The sequence below is a fragment of the Sapajus apella genome, unplaced genomic scaffold (genome assembly GCF_009761245.1).
Source record: "Sapajus apella isolate SASKATOON/1434 unplaced genomic scaffold, GSC_monkey_1.0 scaffold47, whole genome shotgun sequence".
Lineage (NCBI taxonomy): Eukaryota > Metazoa > Chordata > Mammalia > Primates > Cebidae > Sapajus > Sapajus apella.
The window spans coordinates 7,776,255-7,795,290 of NW_022436987.1; the positions used below are offsets into that span (position 1 = coordinate 7,776,255).

The 19,036-nt window shown below is 39.4% G+C and overlaps 1 protein-coding gene across 1 annotated transcript in view; it reads left to right on the plus strand.

The window, feature by feature from the left end:
- The window catches only part of PARVA (parvin alpha), a 149,619-nt gene that overhangs the window by 105,025 nt on the left and 25,558 nt on the right, over window positions 1-19,036 (plus strand). The window contains exons 5-6 of the mRNA XM_032240788.1: window positions 10,858-10,998; window positions 18,080-18,195. Coding sequence (XP_032096679.1) covers window positions 10,858-10,998; window positions 18,080-18,195 — 257 coding nt within the window. The remainder of the gene's footprint in view (window positions 1-10,857; window positions 10,999-18,079; window positions 18,196-19,036) is intronic.

Sequence of the window (19,036 nt, forward strand, 5' to 3'; positions counted from 1 at the left end):
GTAGTATTGGATTATAACCCAAAGTCTAATATAAATATCCTTAAATTGATACGGATATAAATAAATAACTGAACAAATAAATAAATGGGAACAAAAAGACAGCTCTTCCTTATAGAAAGAATTTCAAATACTTTACCTAGGTACAACTCCTTCAAAAAGGTGGCAATTAAGTCCCCACTCTTGGAATGGCTGAATTTAGTGACAGGCTTCCTATGATTAGGGCGTGGAAGTGGGGATGGGGTGGGGGGAGGGTATAATGAAAGGGTATTTCACTGCTGTGGTCTTGCTCCCCAGCCTACCCATGAGAAAAACAGGAAAAATAAGGCAGCCCTGACCAGCGCTTCTCAAAACTGTCAAGGTCATGGTAAAAACAGGGAAGTGAAAAACCATCACAGAACAGAGGAGGCTAAGGAGAAATGAAGAAAAGAAGTGGTATCCTAGACAGTTTCCTGAAACAGAGAAAGGGCTTTAGAAAAAAACTAGTGAATCCAGGTAAGATATGGAGTTTAGTTAAAATCTTTTTCTGTAAGGCCCCATTCAAAATGCCCCCTCTGGCTAGGTGAGGTGGCTCATGCCTTTAATCCCAGCATTTTGGGAGACATGTACCATAGTAATGTGAGATGTTAACAATAGGGGAAACTGAGTTCACAGTGCATAGGAACTGTCTGTACTGTTTGTAACTTTTCAATAAATCTAAAAACCATGCTAAAATGAAAAGACTCTTTAAAATAAAGAAAGAGGCTGGGTGCAGTGGCTCATACCTATAGTCCCAGCACTTTAGGAGGCTGAGGTGGATAGATCACTTGAAACCAGGAATTCAAGACCAGCCTGGCCAATATAGTGAAACCTCATTTTTACTAAAAATACCAAAATTAGTGGGGCGTGTGGCACATGTCTGTAATCCCAGCTACTCAGGAGGCTGAGGCCAGAGGATCACTTGAGCCCAGGAGGCAGATATTGCTGTGAGCTGACATCGTGCCACTGCACTCCGGCCTGGATGACAAAGTGAGACCCTGTCTCAAAAAAATAAAGAAAGAAAGAAGATGAAGCTCACATTAGAGGCCCGTGAACTAAGAGTTTTAGACGGTATTGTTTGGATAGTGGCAACTAGTGGTGGCTTATAAGCAAAACAACACGTATCAGAAATGGGGCTTTAGGAAATAACGTAGGAGCAGTATGGGGGCTGCTCAGAGACAGTGGAAGGAACTCCAGTAGAGATCTCATGAGATACAGATAGTGTCAAACTAGAGTTTGAATGGAAAAAAGCTTAGAGGACCTAGAGATGTAGGGAATGAGTAGCTGTAGCCAGAGTAAACCAGGCTGATTCTATGTGGGGGATGTTGAATGGGGGTGACTCCATGAACCCCAAGAGGAGCTTCATCTTGAAGAGTTTGATCTTGTTGACTTTGAGGGTCACTTTTCTGTGCCCCAAAATGCTGGGCTGAAGTGGCAGCTCTGCTAAAATTGAAGCAAGAATGAAGAAACAGGAGATCTGAGTTCCAATCTTGGTTCTACCACTAAAGCATACCTCTGCCACTCAGATCATGCTTCTGTAAACTCAGGAAGGTGATTTAAAAACCTCTATGACTGAGCTATCCAATTCAGCAACCAATAGCTATGTGCAGCTGTTAAAAGCAATTAAAATAGAACATTTATTTTCTCAGTTACACCAGCTACATATCAAGTGCTCAATAGCCAAATGTAGATAGTAGCTGCCATATTGGACAATTTAAAAATGAACATTGCTATCATAGCAGAAAGTTTTGTTGAATAGCACTACTTGAAGATCTTCCTGCTATAATCGTCTGATTTTAGGATTGTTAATATATGCTGTTATTCTTAAACTGAATGAGGCATTTTCTCATCTTTGAAAAACTCAAAAGTTAGATGAAAGTTTTTTATTATTATTCTTTATAAGTAATAGAGAAGCTCTCTAAAATGTCTTACTACTTAGAAAAAAAGCATGGTAGAGAACTACTGTGTGTTTGTGTGTGTGTCAAGAGACATATATAATGTTTGTATGCATAGAATATTTCTGATAATAGTCATAATAAACTGTCTCCATGGAATGGGACTAGGGAACTTGGGACTGCCATGGAGAGGAGACAGTTTTCACAGCCTGAATTTTCTCTGTTTATATATTATCAGTCTTATTGAAAGTGGTTGAGTGCATATGTAAATTTCAGGAGCAAAACTAAATTAACCCATCAGTAGATATCAAATAACATTTGATATATTTCAACAGCCATTTCAAGTAAAATAGAAAGAGGACTTAAATATGATAAAGACCATTAAATAAAACCTAACAGTGAACATATTAAACAGTGAAATATCAAAGATGTGGTATTAGGGACACATGAGAAATAATGGCTATTACAACTATTATAAGTGTTGTAGAGGTCCTAGTTAATATAGTAAGAAAATAGATATTCATTTAATATAGTAAGAGTTAATATAGTAAGAAAATAGATCAGCATGTCTAGATGTTCTTAAGTGTGATCTTGGTACAGCACACTTAAAAAATCTGGATAAGCCTTTAAGAACATATTTTGTATGGGATTGCTAAACTGGTGGGAAAAGGAAGGAAATTCTTCTGATTCCAAAAACAAGAAGTAAGTATAAATCTAGTGGGATAAGTGTTCATTCCTAATGGCCTATAGCCTGAAGTTTAAAGGATCACATGTACAGGGTCAAGAGACAAATCCTGGGTAGAGTCTGAACAAGAGAGAGGGTTGGATTTGAGCTCCCTGAACAGAGCCATGGTCTTGGAAGGGCAACCCTTTCAATGAGTAAACTACAAAATCTTGTCCCACAGAAAGAGGCAATAAGGATAAATTATCTTAGCCTTGGATGTGAATAGAACAGGTAAAAAGAAGTCTGCTTCAGATAATTCCTAATCAAAAGTCTGTTCTTACACAGATTTAAGGCTACGATTCACACTACCTATGTGATTTTAGAAACTCTAAATTAAAATTTCAGTTACAAGTTGTCCCAGGTTACTAGTTCCCCAAGGCAAAGCAAACATATGTCCTTCTTTTAAAGAGGAATGTACTCTAAACACAGACCACAAAGAACTCCCAGAGTTAAAATTCCAAGGAATATGACCTAAAAATTAGAAGTGACCAAAGACATGAGTATAAGCCACCATGAGCACTGTCAAAAGAAACAATAATCTATGGATTCATCCCACAAACACTATAAATACTAGAAACTGTTCAGCTATAGGCTGGGTGTGGTGGCTTATTCCTATAACCCTAGAACTTTGGTAAGCCAAAGTAGGAGGATTGCTTGAGCCCAGGAGTTCGAGACTAGCATGGACAACATGGCAAGACCCCATCCCTATTAAAAAAAAAAAAAAAAAAAAAAAAAGAAAGAAAAAGAAAAGGTATTCAGTTATAGAATATAAAATGTGTATGTTTAATATGCCAAAACAAATGTTTTAAAAGACTTGAAAAATGACAAAATAAGAAACTATTAGGACTGGACAGGTAGATATGAAAAACAGCCAAATCGAGCTTCTAGAAATGAGAAAGCGTGAATAATAATGAAACTAGAAACCTCAATGTATTAGATACAGCTAAAGAAGGAATTCATGAGCCAGAAAAAAAGCACTCAAGAAATTATCCAGAATCCAGGATAGAGAGACAACAGAATAGAAAACGAGAAAGAGAATTTGAAAATGTAGAGGTTATTCTAAGTAGATCCAGCATACATGACTAGTTGGAATTCTAGAAGAAGAAAAGAAAATGGAGTAAATATTTAAAGAAAACATAATGAGAATTTTCTAGAATTGATGAAAGACATGAATCCTCAGATTCAGGGAGCTCAGTGAATCAATCCTAAATAGGATAAGTAGTGACAAATCTATACCTACACACTTTACAGTGAAACCTAAGAACACTAAAGACAAATGATTAAAAGCATAGAGGAAAAAATAGATTATTTATAAAGGAACAACAGACTGAAAGCTGTCTTTCACAAGGAAAAAAAAGCCAAATGATTAATACTGAAGATATCAAAACACTTTGATATCTTTAAAGTGCTAGCAAAAACGATCAGCTTGTAAGTTCATACACAACCAAAAAAGTGTGCTTTAAAAGCAAGGAGAGGCCGGGCTCGGTGACTCACGCCTGTAATCCCTGCACTTTGGGAGGCTGAGGTAAGTGGATCGCCTATGCTCAGGAGTTCGAGACCAGTCTGATCAACATGGTGAAACCCCGTTTCTACTAAAAATACAAAAATTAGCCAGGCGGTAGTGGAACGTGCCTGTAATCCCAGCTAGATGGGAGGGTGAGGCAGGAGAATGGCTTGAACCCAGGAGGTGGAGGTTGCAGTGAGCCGAGATTGTGCATCTCAGCCTGGGTTACAGAGCGAAACTCTGTCTCCAAAAAAAGAAAGTGTGGAGAAAATAAAGGCATTTTCAATGAACACAAACTGAGAGTGTTTACTACCAATAGACCCCTCTAAAGGAATTTCTAAAGAATGAACAATAAGAAAGAAAATGAACCCCCCAAAAATATCTAAAATGCAATAAATAATGAACAAAGATTATCATGGTGGGTAGATCAAAGCCATATCTAAATGAATATAAAATAATCACAATAATGTCTAATTTATTAATTAAAATAATTAAGATAGAATCAGAATCCCATACAACTATAGCACATAAATCAGGAATTATGTGATTGGAGTCAAAGTGTGCCAAGGTCTTTATATTGTTTAGTATATGGGCAAAGATACTAATTAGCATAATATTTTATTAAGTTAAATATGAATGATAAATTTTCTATCATAAATACTGAAATAATAGAGTATATAACCTCCTTACTAATAATGGGGAGACAATGGAATGAGAAAAAATGAAAACATTAATCAAAAAAAAGGCAAGGGTGGAAGGGGGAGAAGAATCGGAAAATCTACTAAAAAGGAAGTTCAGAATAAACTGGTAGAAGTGAATCCAGGTATACTGGTAAAAATCAGTATCAGACTAAATAACAAAACAAAATCTTGCCAACTACTATATACCAGACACAGTTTTGTTTTGTTTTGTTTTGTCTTGTTTTTTTGGAGACAGGATCTTGCTCTGTTGCCCAGGCTGGAGTGCAGTGGTATGATCACAGCTGATTGTAGCCTCTACCTCCTGGGCTCAAAAGCTATGCTCCTTTCTCAGCTCTCCAAGCAGTGGGACTATGGGCGTGCATCGTGATCCCCAGCTAAGTTTCTTCTTATATTTTGTACAGGCAGGGTCTCAATATGTTGCCCTGCTGGTCTCCAACTTCTGGCCTCAAGCAGTCCTCCTGCCTCAGCTTCCCAAAGTGCTGGGATTACAAGCATAGAGCAACTGCACCCAGCCGAGATAGTTTTAATAAATGAGGGCCACGCAAAGGTTGAAAGAAAAAGGGTGGAAATAATTATGTATGCTACACTAATTTTTTAAAAGCTGGGGTAACTATTTTACCTCATACAAAATAGACTGTAAGGCAAAAAGCATTACTACAGAGAGTCACTACATATAAATAAGAAATTAAAGTCACGACAAAAATATAGAAATTTTAAAGTTATATGCACTTTTGTATATTAAATATTTAAAAATTAACAATGACAATCATTACTGCAAGAAGTTGACGAAACTATCAAAGCGGTAGTTTTTAACATACTTCTCTTAACATATTAAGAAAAAAGTTCATAGAGAATATTTGAATAATACAGTTAATCAGCTCTAATTAATCTTCATATAGCATATGATACCCCGCAAACTGTATTCCTTTCAACTGCTCATGGAATAATTACAAAATTTGACTATGTCCATAAAGCAAATCTCAGCAAATTAGTATACAGACGAAATTCTCTGACTACAATGCAAGTTTCCCGCCTAATATACTTGGAGACAAAAGTATTTTTTAAACAACTCAGGAATTGCTCATACTGGAAAGAGTATGTTACATATTTTAGTTCTTGTAGGGTGGTTACATTAATATAGTGTAGTATATATGACAATTGTATTTGTTAGAACATTTCAGTTCTCCTACCGTTCAGGGTAATTGAGTTTATTCTGCCTTGTCTTTATGCTTCAGAGCTTTTTGAATACTGTTTCATTGTTTTCTAAATACAATCTCTCCAAAAGCAAATTCGGATAATATCTTCAAAAACAACTCAAAGATTCACAAAATAATCCAACCGAGAAAATTTTCTAAATCACATCCTATCAATTTCAAAATCATGCCTAATACTTCTGAAGAGTTAAACTAGTTATGAACAATTTGTGTAACTATGGAAACATGAGAGAAACAGTTTCCTGGAAGAATAAAACTTCAGCAATAGAGAATTTTATGGAACTAACTGAAAGCCCATGAAAGAACATTATCTTTAAACCCTTAGTAATGTTGAGTAAATTACTGTTGAGCTATAGAAATATTTGAGTGGGCCTCTTATATTTTAATGGTTGAATACCTTAAAAATAAAGGAGGGGGTAGGAACAGCAGAAAAAGTTCTCAAATTAATCTTTTATTTAAAATGTTAGAAAATTAAACTGTGACATAAGCCTGCAAAATAGAGACAACAGTGTTTTATTGCATACTCGGAGAATGCTGAAGACTCAAACAGCAATCGAACTAATAAAGGGATTTCGTAAAATGACAATATATTAGGAAAAAATCTGTAAGGCAATAGCTTTCATGTTTACCAGCAGTAATCAGTTAGTAATACATACACACACACACAAGATGTTTATTGTGACTTTATTACAAATAGGGAAAATGTGGGTTATAACCTGGCAGTATGTCAAGGGGAATGATTGAATAAGTTATAAGTCATATTAAAAAAAGTCATATAATGCATTATGCAGTTTTGAAAAATAATGAGATATTCATATGTATTGACCTAGAAAGACTTATATGTATGAGTGGGAAAAAGCCAACAGCAAAAATATGTATATACTATAATCTCATTTTTATTAAAAGAGAAAGACAAAGCCAGGTATGGTGGCTCATGCCTGTAATCCCAGCACTTTGGGAGGCTGAGGCGGGTGGATCACTTGAGGCCAGGAGTTCGAGACCAGCCTGACCAACATGGTGAAACCCTATCTCTACTAAAAATATAAAAATTAGCTGGGCATGGTGGTGCATGCCTGTAATCCCAGCTACTCAAGAGGCTGAGACAGGAGAATCACTTGAATCCTGGAGGCAGAGGTTGCAGTAAGCCAAGACTGTGCCACTGTACTCCAGCTTGGGTGACAGAACAAGACTCCATCTCAAAAAATAAATAAATAAAAGAGAGAAAGAATATTGTGTGTGTGTGTGTGTGTGTGTGTGTGTGTGTGTGTGTGTGTGTGTGTGTTTTAATAAGGATTACTTCAAGATATATTTTTATGCAAATCCACTTAATACCAATATCAATGCCTAAAATAAAATATCCAACAGCAAAAATTAAAAGCAAGAATATAAATCCAAAGCATAAAGACTAAAATGGAAAGAAGTAAAGCAGAATTACATTTTATAAAACATTTGCAATGCAAAACAAAGCCACAAAAATGCTTCTCCTAAATAAGAAATACCAGATGCTAAACAAAAAAACACCAAAGGGAAAAAATTTAATTTTAGGAAGAATGCACTACAATTTTAGTATCATAGACTAGTTAAATATATTAGTGGAAACAGAAAAACAATGGACTCTTCAGTAGGTAAGTTGTGAAATCCATTAATGGAAAACACATTTCTCTATGCTCTTAACGCTTCTGACACTAAATTTGTGGGTTTTCCACACTAAGCAATTTTCCAGTTCTCTATGGACACCAACAGGTGTCCTACAATTTAATTTTAATACCACTGGCCCAAAGTTAGCACAGCCCTTGCAGGTTAAGGACTCAGTGCCACAAGCATGCCCCCACTTCAGTTGGCATTCACCAAGTTCAGATCTCCCATACTTCTGACCAACTAGCTATAATAGATCAGGGGTTTCCACAGCTCCTTCCTCGGATATGATTATTTGCTAGAATGGCACACAGAACTCAGGAAGGAACTTAGGTTTACTAGTCTATTATAAAGGATAAAACTCAGAATCAGCCAAAAGGAAGAGACGCATAGGGCATGGTTTGTGGGAGAGGCACAGCGCTTCCATGCCTTCTCATGTGCACCACCCTCCAGCACCTTCATGTATTTACCAACCAGGAAGCTCTCTGAGCCTTTTCAGCCAGAGTTTTTATGGAAGTGTCATTAAGTAGGCATAGCTGATTAAATCACTGGCCGTTGGTAGTTAGCCTCCAGCTTCCCTCCCGTTTCTTATGGGTCGGGTATGTTCCAATACTTTGGGAGGCTGAATGTTCCAGTCCACTCGGTTCTCCTGGCAAACAGCTCCCTATCCTTAGAGCTTTCCAAAAGTTATGTCATTATGATGTAGGTGAAGGGGTCTTGTTATGAATAACAAAAGATGTTCCTTTCACCTTAATCACTTCAGAGCTTTTTTGGGAACTGGGAACAAAACCCAAATATTATAACAAAAGAGGCTACTATCATCTTATCTTTCAGAAAGTTACAAGGGTTTTAGAAGTTCTGTGCTAGCAAGGGGGTCAAGGAGACTAGATATATCTTTCTTACTGTGTCACACCAGTTTTTACAAAACAGGAATCAAATAGACAACTGTGCAAGAAAAAGTTATTGACCTAGAAAACAGACTCAGAGACCTAAGCTGAAAATCTATTCAATGCCAGATTTTAAACATGAACGTTTAGAGACAATGATGTCATACAGCAGAACTAGCAAATAAGCGGCCCCTCCTCATTCCTCGCCTCCCCACCCATTCCACAACAGTAATCAATAATCTTTCCCTGCAATATTTTCCTCTGAGCCAAGACGACCAAAAGGTTCTTACCCTAGCATTTTGGGCAGCCTCTATCCAATGCTTGTACGTAGTTACAAAGTAAGATTAAAATAATTTGCTTCTATAGAGACAATTACATCATCCAAAAATAATGGGAAAATAAAAGAAAACAACTTGCCATTTTTTCAGTAAGAGAGGATCCAAGGTAAAAGTTCAGCCTAAAAATGGATAAGGCACACACAAGATCTCCTAAACATGTAAGAGGAAGACGTGTAGCTATATTCTTATTAAATCCCTGAACTATAGAGAGAAAGATGGCTTGAAGCAACTTAAGAGAACATTTCAGGCCATCACAGGTAAGAATACCTTGAGATTATCCTGCTGAGGTGCTTAAAAGAATTCATAAATCCACAGAACCTGCAGAAATTCTCCAGTGGGCAACTTTATTTTCAAAGAATGACCCAAGGGTTATTTGGCTAAGATAAGCCACAGCTACTTAAAAATAAATACGCCTGTAATCCCAGCACTTTGGGAGGCCAAGGCGGGTGGATCACGAGGTCAAGAGATTGAGACTATCCTGGTCAACAAGGTGAAACCCTGTCTCTACTAAAAATACAAAAATTAGCTGGGCATGGTGGCACGCACCTGTAGTCCCAGCTACTCAGGAGGCTGAGGCAGGAGAATTGCTTGAACCCAGGAGGCGGCGGTTGCAGTGAGCCAAGATCGCGCCATTGCACTCCAGCCAGGGTAACAAGAGCGAAACTCCGTCTCAAAAAAAAAAAAAAAAGTACAAAAAATTAGCCAGGCGTGGTGGCACATGCTTGTAGTCCCAGCTACCTGGGAGGCTAAGGCAGGAGAATCGAACCCGGGAGGCAGAATTTGCAGTGAGCCAAGATCTTACCACTGCACTCCAGCCTGGGCAACACAGCGAGACTCTGTCTCAAATAAATAAATGAATGAATGAATAAATAAATAATAAAGCAAGCAAGCAAGCATTAGGGGAAACAGTGATACACAGTAAAATTTGTTTATATAGCAGCCCTTAAAAATTAAGAGAAAAGACGCTTTAAATGTGTCAATCTTAAATGAATTCTGGATAACTGATTAGACAAGTTCCAGTGGTAGGCAACCCATTTCCTGTTAAGGAGTCCAAAGTTGTTTTGCTCTTTGTAATAGAGTTGAATAAATATTTAGGTTAATAAAATGATTAGATTGTGTTTTTCCTTTTCAGAATTAAGTTGTGTCATTGCATACAAAAACCACTGCTTTTAAAACACGCCATTATGTAAGTCATATAAGTACCACTCAGAAAGAGAAAAATCACTTTAAGCAAATGCTTTCTTGTTGCTGAGAATTTTTATTTTATACTTTTTGAAGGTGCTCATGTGGGCTTATTGAGACATGTAAGTAATCATACTATGAAGAGCTATGAGCAAGTTCACGCACCTAGAGACAGTGATAACTCTTAGACCTTCCACCTAGCTGGCAGTCATTGTAGGATGCCAGTAAGACACAACCTGACTTTAAGGGTGTTAAAATGTGAAAAATATGTGCCTTAGAATTGATTAAATATGACACAGTAAGTACGTTACCTTCCAGGTGGGTTTAAAAGGAAAGAAGATACTTAAAACAGATAAATATGACTGGACATGACACAGACTGTACTATGGGAATATATAAAATATCTTGACTAACTCTATAGAGAAGGCTTTCCAGTCGGGGCATAGAGATGTCCTTGGAGAAGACAGACTTGAAAAGAAGGAGAAAACTCCAGAATGATAGAGAAGAGTTCAAATATGACAGGCTAGGTTAAATGCTCCTGGGATCTGGGGATTCAAGACATCATCACGAGGCTATCACAGTGCTGATGCTGCTGGTGCCACCATCATGTGAAGAGTGGACAGCAGTGTCCCTCTCCTGGTAGGTACTCAGTATCTATTGTTTGGAGAGTGCATGAGTGCATGGGAGACTGAATAACTGAATAAGTGCATGTGGTCTGGGGCCCAGCATAACAGCTGTTCTCTTTTCCCTTGTCACCCTCAGAGAAACTTGAGAGTGAGAAGCTAAATGTTGCTGAGGTTACCCAATCAGAGATTGCTCAGAAGCAAAAACTGCAGACTGTCCTGGAGAAGATCAATGAAACCCTGAAACTTCCTCCCAGGAGCATCAAGTGGAATGTGGATTGTGAGTTGAACAAAGGAAAGGGACGCCACTAAGCAATGCCTGTGGTCCCTGCCATGAGGCTTCCCCAAGAAGCCATCCATAAGCTTGGCAGGCTTCAGGGTAGGGGGGTCAAACTCATCTGTCTTTGAACAAGATGCCCTGCTTCCTTAGAACTTCCATACATACCCTTGGGGAAAAAGAAGTTCCATACATACCCTTGGGGAAAAATAACCAAATGTCTAAATCTCATGTTTCTCTTCTGTAAAAGGCTTTCCATAGAAACCTCATGTGAAATGGGGACAGGAAGGAAACTCATTCACTGAGCTACTTCTTCTAAGTCTCAGCACAACCTTTTGAGAAAGCTGTTGTCTATAGCTTGGAGAGGCTTTGGGAAGCTGAGGTCCCCACATTCACACAGCTGAGAAGCAGGGAGCAAGGATTCAGCTCTGTCTTTTCTAAAGCCCATGCCCTTCCAACCTCCTTTCATTTTCTAGAAAGAACAAAGATATGGCTGAGATCACACGTACTGGAACGGGATTTTAAAATTCAGCTTTTCACAACTAGCATAGCTCAGAGACCTCAGAAACCATAAATTATTAGTTTATAATGATTATTATTAGTTTATAAATTATTAATTCATTTGCTGCTTCAAAGGCCTGGTGTCTAATATGGACTCAATGAGTCCCTTTCAGAATTAATCCGCAGATAAGGTAAATCTATCAGCAACGACTGGATTCCAAAGTTGTGTTTTTTATTCTAATAGATAAAAATACAAATTTAGTTAATAAAAGGTTAGACTGTGTTTTGCCTTTAAATATTAAGGGAGTAAGTACTGTGCTTCATCGTGTCCAATTTATATAACTTAAGATCAACAGCTCCTTACAAAAAAAAAAAAAAAATACCTTTCAAACTTGGGAAAGAAAAAGGAATCTTTACCTCAAACTTAGGAATCCAATAACAGCCAGTCACAATCTCTCCAGCAGGTCTCTAACATCTGACATTGGGGCTGAGTCACCAAGTGCCTCCTAAGCATAGTTACACATTTTCATGCACAGAGTGATCAGCTGCTTTGCACAGCAGCATGGTGCCGGAAACAGGTCATTCTCTGCTTGCAGAGGGAGACACCTGAGGACAGGAGCAGGGAAGGCCATGCTCTGGGCCCTAGATGCTATCAGGGAGAGGGGGTCCGTTTCCCTGTGCTCCAGGAATTCTAGTAGTGTCAATGGGGTGGAACAAGGAATGGCAGGGAGGTTGATGACTATGTGTCTGCATTTTATAAGTCCACAATAGTCATGAACATTAGAGAGAAGTCCTCTAATGAAGACGGCTGCTTAGTTTTATTTGATCCTATCTCCCACTCCTTTGAATATGGACCAACTACCTGTACCCTCCAAAAAAATAAGTCAGACATCATTTAACTTATCATGGCACCCAATTTGGGAAAGGCTGAGATAGAAGAACAGCCTGTTAAAGCCACATCTCTCCAGTGGCTTTGAATGATTTGTTTGGTTTATGCTTACTTTAATTTCTTATAGGGAAATGTGTGCAAGAAAAATCATCACTCGTAGTACCATGCTAATCTAGCTGCTTTTCTTTGTTTGTTTCATTTCACTTGTTTCATTTGATACTAGTCACATCACTGCATCATTTAGCTTGGTCGAGTCATATACACTTTCTTTCTTTTTCTTTTTTTTTTTTTTTTTTTTTTTTTTGAGCTGGAGTCTCTCTCTGTTGCCCAGGCTGGAGTGCAGCAGTGCGATCTTGGCTCACTGCAAACTCCGCCTCCCGGGTTCAAGTGATTCTCCTGCCTCAGCCTCCTAAGTAGCTGGGATTACAGGTGTGCCCACCACACCTGGCTAATTTCTGTATTTTTAGTAGAGACAGGGTTTTGCCATGTTGGCCAGACTGGTCTTGAACTTCTGACCTCAGGTGATCCACCTGCCTTGGCCTCCCAAAGTGCCAGGATTACAGGTGTTAGCCACTGTGCCTGGCCCAAGTCATATACACTTTTGTGTGTTGTTATTTTTTTCTTGCTTTTACATCACACATATTTTCTATACTTCCTTTGGTCTTTGTAGTTAAAATTTTTGATAGCTGTTTCTATTTCATAGGGTAGACATTCCATAGTTAACTTAAACCCTAGGTTGATGCTGATCCTTCTGGGATGTTTCCCAACCTATTTCTAATATCAGATAGCACCAAACTGAATGTCTTAGCTTGTGCCTCTTCTTGCTTCTCTTGAATTCCTCCCTTTAGATAGATTTCTAGAACTGAGATGGATTACTGGGTCAGAGGGAATAATTACCTCAGTGGCTAGCTCCCTGTGATGCCTTGGGGCTTTTGAAGAGCTGGGTTTGTTTACAAAGTCACAGTGGCTTGTTCCATAAGGAATGTGGCAGGCACAGCTCCTGGGGAAAAGCCCTGTCTCCTCCTGTCTGTTACCTTCCCTGGATATAAACCTGAGGACACTGTGGTGCCTCTCTGCTCAGGATGAGGGTGGTAGGGACAGGCTGCTGAGTTACCTCTTTGGAGATTTCTTCCTTTTTTTTTCCCTAATTCACAACAGTAATTTTCATTATTAAAAATTTAGAAAGTATAACTAAAATTTAAATAAACTTAACATATTTATGATGCTTATTGTATGTCTTGTGTCTGTGTAATCTTCACTCACCCATCTGAAGTAAGAATTCTTTTATTCCCATGTTACAGATGGGAAAATCGGGGCATAGAGAAGTTAAGAAACTATGAATGTAACCTTCATGAGGGCAAGGACTTTTGTCTTTTCACTGCCCATCTGGAGACAAGAGCCACGAACATTGTGCTGTGTTCTGCAAGTTCTGTGTGTATGTGTCTGTACATGTGTAATAAATAAATAGCATATAATACTTTATATATGTGTGTGTATATATATAAAAAACAAGATTTTTAACAAAAATGAGATCAACCTGTTTATGTTGTTTAGAAGATGTGTATATTAACAAATCATTAACTATTCTTCTGTATGTGACTTTTAATATTATATAACATGACGCTGTATGGATCTATCATAATCTATTTAACTGAAAATGGATTTTTAGATTGCTTTCCATTTTCCCACTGATATCATCAATACAGCTGGATGCATTCTCCTTGCTTGTAGCCATAATTAATTCTTTAGGATAAATACCCAAGAGTGGTATTTGAGGGCCAAAGGGTAGAGCATTTTTGAGGTCATAATACATAATGTTAAATTGCCTCCAGAAAAATTACACCAATTTCTGTTTCCACCACAGGACATGTTTGGAAGACTATTTCTAACTCAGCAGCTCCATTTTAAATACTGCTCTCCAGCCCTGCAGTGACACTCTTAGCCTTGCAGCTGCAGTTCCTGGCTTGCATAGTGAGACCTGGGCGCTTGCTTTTATCCCACATGTTGCCATCCTGACTTGAGTGCAGGCACATGTTGGCCTCAGCTTCTATTGAACACCAGGGAGAAAACTGCCAGGAGACATTTTGAGAGGCAGCAAGGATGAGGGTGCACAAACAGTGGGTAGAATTTGTTTTAATTTAAACAAATTAAATGATGATGATGAGGGTACACAGTGGGTAGAATTTGTTTTAATTGAAAAAATGGCATATTTTTATTTTAAAGAATATTTCAAAATAGAAAAAAAGGCCGGGTGCTGGCACCTGTAATCTCAGCACTTTGGGAGGCCCAGATGGGTGGATCACTTGAGGTGAGGAGGTCGAGACCAGCCTGACCAACATGGTAAAACCCTGTCTCTACTAAAAACACAAAAATTAGCCAGGTGTGGTGGCATGTACTTGTAATCCCAGCTACTCAGGAGGCTGAGGCAGGAGAATTACTTGAAACCAGGAGAAGGAGGTTGCAGTGAGCCGAGATCTTGCCATTGCACTCCAGCCCAGGCAACAAGAACAAAACTCCATCTCAGAAAAAAAAAACAAAAAGCAAAACTATCTTTCCACTCTAGCATAACTATTTTTATTTTTAAAAATGTATTTCTTTCCAAATGTTGGCCACAAGCACATATTTATGTGTGTCTATGTATATATACATATATATATATACTTTTATGTATGTATATATCCATAAATGCAAACTTTACAGCTATGTATATCACACACATATACACGTGTGTATAGATATATACACACATACACACATATAGCTATACTGTCTTAACTATGATTTTTAATGCATGCAAACTATTAATTTTGTGAATATATCGTAACTTCTTAAAGCAGTGGTTATTCAACTACGGTTGGTCCAAAACTAGGGATTTGCAAGGAGAAACTCTAGCATCACCAAGGAGAAGACACGAAGTCATGAGTAGGCTGCAGTTAGGACTCAGAATCCTCACTTTAACCAGAGCAGTTGTACTCTTTTCATGAGTTTTAACTATCAGCTTTTAGAACAAAGTATTTCTGTGCTTAATATTAAAAAGTTTGAAAAATGCGTATCTAAACCATCCTCTTGTTATTGGACAAAGTGTTTTCCAGGGTTTTACAAAATGATAGTATGTTACACAGTAACTAACATCTTTGTACGTGTAGTATAGCATGTATATGTGTGAGACTGTAGACTATGTGAGCATTCATTGAAAGAGTTTGACATCTATATGATGCTTACAATATAGTTCTGGATTGCTCACCAAGACAGGGAGATGGCTTACAGTGTCACCAGGGTATAAGAACAACTTGTTTGATCACAACTTTTCTAGCATTATATTTTGCCATTAAATGGGAGAGGGGTAGCAAATGTTCTTACAGCCCTCGGTGAGGCCAGGTGCTGGGCCGGTGGTTCTGATCAGAAGAGCAAACCTGGATTTGCCTCCGATGGTGACCACACCATGTCCATGGGTCACAGTGGGTCAGTGCCACATCAGGATCTTTTTTTGAGGCTGTGAGTCTTGGTAAAACTCAGTTGACAAGGCCTGAAAGCCCAAAACCAAAACCTTCTGGAAGGCTAGGAGTTCGGAGCAGTTTATCTTCTGTTTGTGGTGATGGTGAGCTGCTGCTCCTAATCAGTAGAAAACCTTCTTTGAAGTAGCAGTGATAACAAGAAACCCTAATGAGTTACAAAGGAATGTCTGAATCATTTTCTTTTCTTGGTGATTTCTCAAAGCTTCTGCTAAAGCAGACTCACTGATCCCAGGGAAGACAGAATGACATCCTAATAATGGAACGAGTGCATGCAAAGTATACAAAATCGGCATTTTTTTGTTATTCCCTTAAATGCCCCCTGTAATGAAGAGCCGTGAAGCTGGTGGGGCTATGAAGGCAGGCAAAATATCTGGTGAATCTTCCCTTTGATGAGAAAGAGAGGGAAGAAAGCCGGCATATTGTAGTTGCCTAGGCTCCAGATACTTTCATGTAAGCTATAATAAAAAATATCAGCCATTCCTGGGCAGCTGCTGTGTTCCAGGAGCATCAGAGAGAAAACTCCCAGGAGACATGTTGAGAGGCAGCAATGAGAGGAGCGCACAAGTGTTCAACAGTGGCTAAAATTTGTTTTAATTGAAAAGATGGCATATTTTTATTCTAAAGAATATTTTTAAATAGGAAAAAATTAAGACTATCTTTCCACTCTAGCGTAACTATTTTCATTTTTTTTTAATGAAATCTTTTTTGGGAAATCTTTAAAACCTGTATGTCCACATAGGTTCTGCTACCTCTATTTGTAAAGATGAGCAAATTAAGACTCAGGGGACTTTAGTGGCCTACCCTACCCGGGGCCATGTAGCCAGTAAATAAATGGTAGATTATAAAGTTAGAATTCAGGTTCTAGTCTGCCTGACCCTCTGTGTACCTCACTGAGTCAGTCTGTTTCTCCTCATCTAGAAAGAAAACTACAACCTATTGTGACCCAGCCTTCTCTGGTGTAAGTGGCTTAACTTTCAGCACATGACTCAGCAACTATGGCAGTCCCCTGGCTCAATAACATCCCATACAACTGTTTCTTAAAGAGCATTGCCTACAGCGACCATAGTGACACTCCAGCGAGTAACACAGCCCTTTGAATGTCTCTCTCATGCCTTCTTCCAGGGATCTTAAAGCCCTGAACCAAGGAAGGGACCTAGTGTTTCCGACTCAGCGGCCGTTTATTAAGGGTCTGCTTTGTGTACAGCCTTGAGAAAGTAGTAGTGATAATCTAGAGTTCATGGTTAAGTGGGAAGGGAGACGGAGTACAGAGCAGACATGCTCATGGTGATTAGAGTGGAATGGGCAGGGACATGGGACTTGGGGAGAGCAGATCTGAGCTTAGAACTCAGCAGTTGTCAGTGTCCTGATGGGAACCTGGGATTAGAGAGGTGTCACATTGGAAACCTGGCAATAATATGACCCAAGAAGGAGCTCCATGGGGCCTGGCAAAGAACTGAGGGGGCCGGGCATGGCGGCACATGCCTGTAGTCCCAGCTACTCCACAAAGGCCGAGGCGGGAGTATTGCTCAAGCCTAGGATTTCGCGGCTGCAGTGAGCTAGGATTGTGCCATTGCACTCCGGCCTGAGCAACAGAGCAAGACCCTGCCTCAAGAAAGGAGAGATTTGCGGGGGCCCAGAGTGAGGCCTGTGATGACCACAGGTGTCCCCTGACCCTCAGGCATGGTATAAAGGGACATTGGGTTGATGTATTAGGCCGTTCATGCATTGCCGTTAAGAAATGCTTGAGGCTAGGTAATGTATAAATAAGGGGTTTAACTGGCCGGCATCTGTGTGGCTTCTAGGGAGGCCTCAGGGACCTTTTTCTCAAGGCAGCCAGGAACAGGCACTTCACATGGCGAAAGCAGGAGCAAGAGGGAGAGCGGGCGTCAGGGAGATGCTATATACTTTTGAACGACCAGATCTCTTGTGAACTCAGAGCACTAGTGTACTTATCACCAAGGGGATGGCACTAAGCCATTCATGAGGGATCCACCCTATGATCCAAATACCTCTCACCAGGCTCCACCTCCAACACTGGGGATTACATTTCAGCATGAGATTTGGGCAGGGACAAATATCCAAACTCTATCAGTGAGGTACTACTGTACTTTGAACATCTGCTTATGTTGCCTAGAACCTGGAAGAAGATCCTATAATTTTCCCTCTTCTTTCATTTCAGCTGTTCATGCCAAGAGCCTGGTGGCCATCTTACACCTGCTCGTGGCTCTGTCTCAGTATTTCCGGGCACCCATCCGACTCCCAGACCATGTTTCCATCCAAGTGGTTGTGGTCCAGGTAAGATAGATAAAACTGCAAACATCTGTGTCTTTAAAGAGTTGTGGAGGCCGAGTTCCTACGAGAACCAAGGCATGTCTAGTAGATCATTAGAAGGAAGGCTGAATGAATGCTGAGTGAGCTGGGTGTGCAGGATACTGGGAGGCACTGAGTGAACTTTCTGATGCATATTGGCTTCCCCTGGTAAGTGTCCACAAGATGGAAGGGCATGTGCTTGTGTATAGACAGCCTTGTGTGGGGTATGTGCCTATGGTTTATGTGTTTTATGAGTTTTCTGTGTGATGTGTAGTTGAGGGTGTGTGGTATGTATGTGAGCTGTGTGTCATGGGGTCAGGAGGAAAAAGGTATGTGTGTGTGAGTATACAGGAGTGTGCAGGTGCCCTGCAAACCATGGAAAACCATAATATTTTGGTTAAACAAATGATACTTATCTATGGGGAAAAGATATCTGTGCATATAAGGGAGTGTATGTGTACATGTTTGTACATGTGCATGCATTTGAGAGACCCCCAACTGGCCATGTCTGTATTGAGGCACTGCCACCTTTCACCCACCCACAGAAGCACAGCTGGGATCTCAGGTCATCTTTTCCAGATTGTTGGATGGAATTTCCATTCACATATGGCTGTGTAATTTCCACAGTGAGGGTGTGCTCTCTCCCCATGACTATCTCACTCTGCTCCTAACCCCATTAAATACTCAAATTCAATTTTATTTTCCAACTTTATACCCATTTAGCCAAAGGTCATCCTTTTGTTTGCTTGTTTCTGTTCTTTTGCAAATAAACATACAACAAGAGGAACTCTCCATCTAAGCAGCTCCTTGGCAATACAGGCTCTGG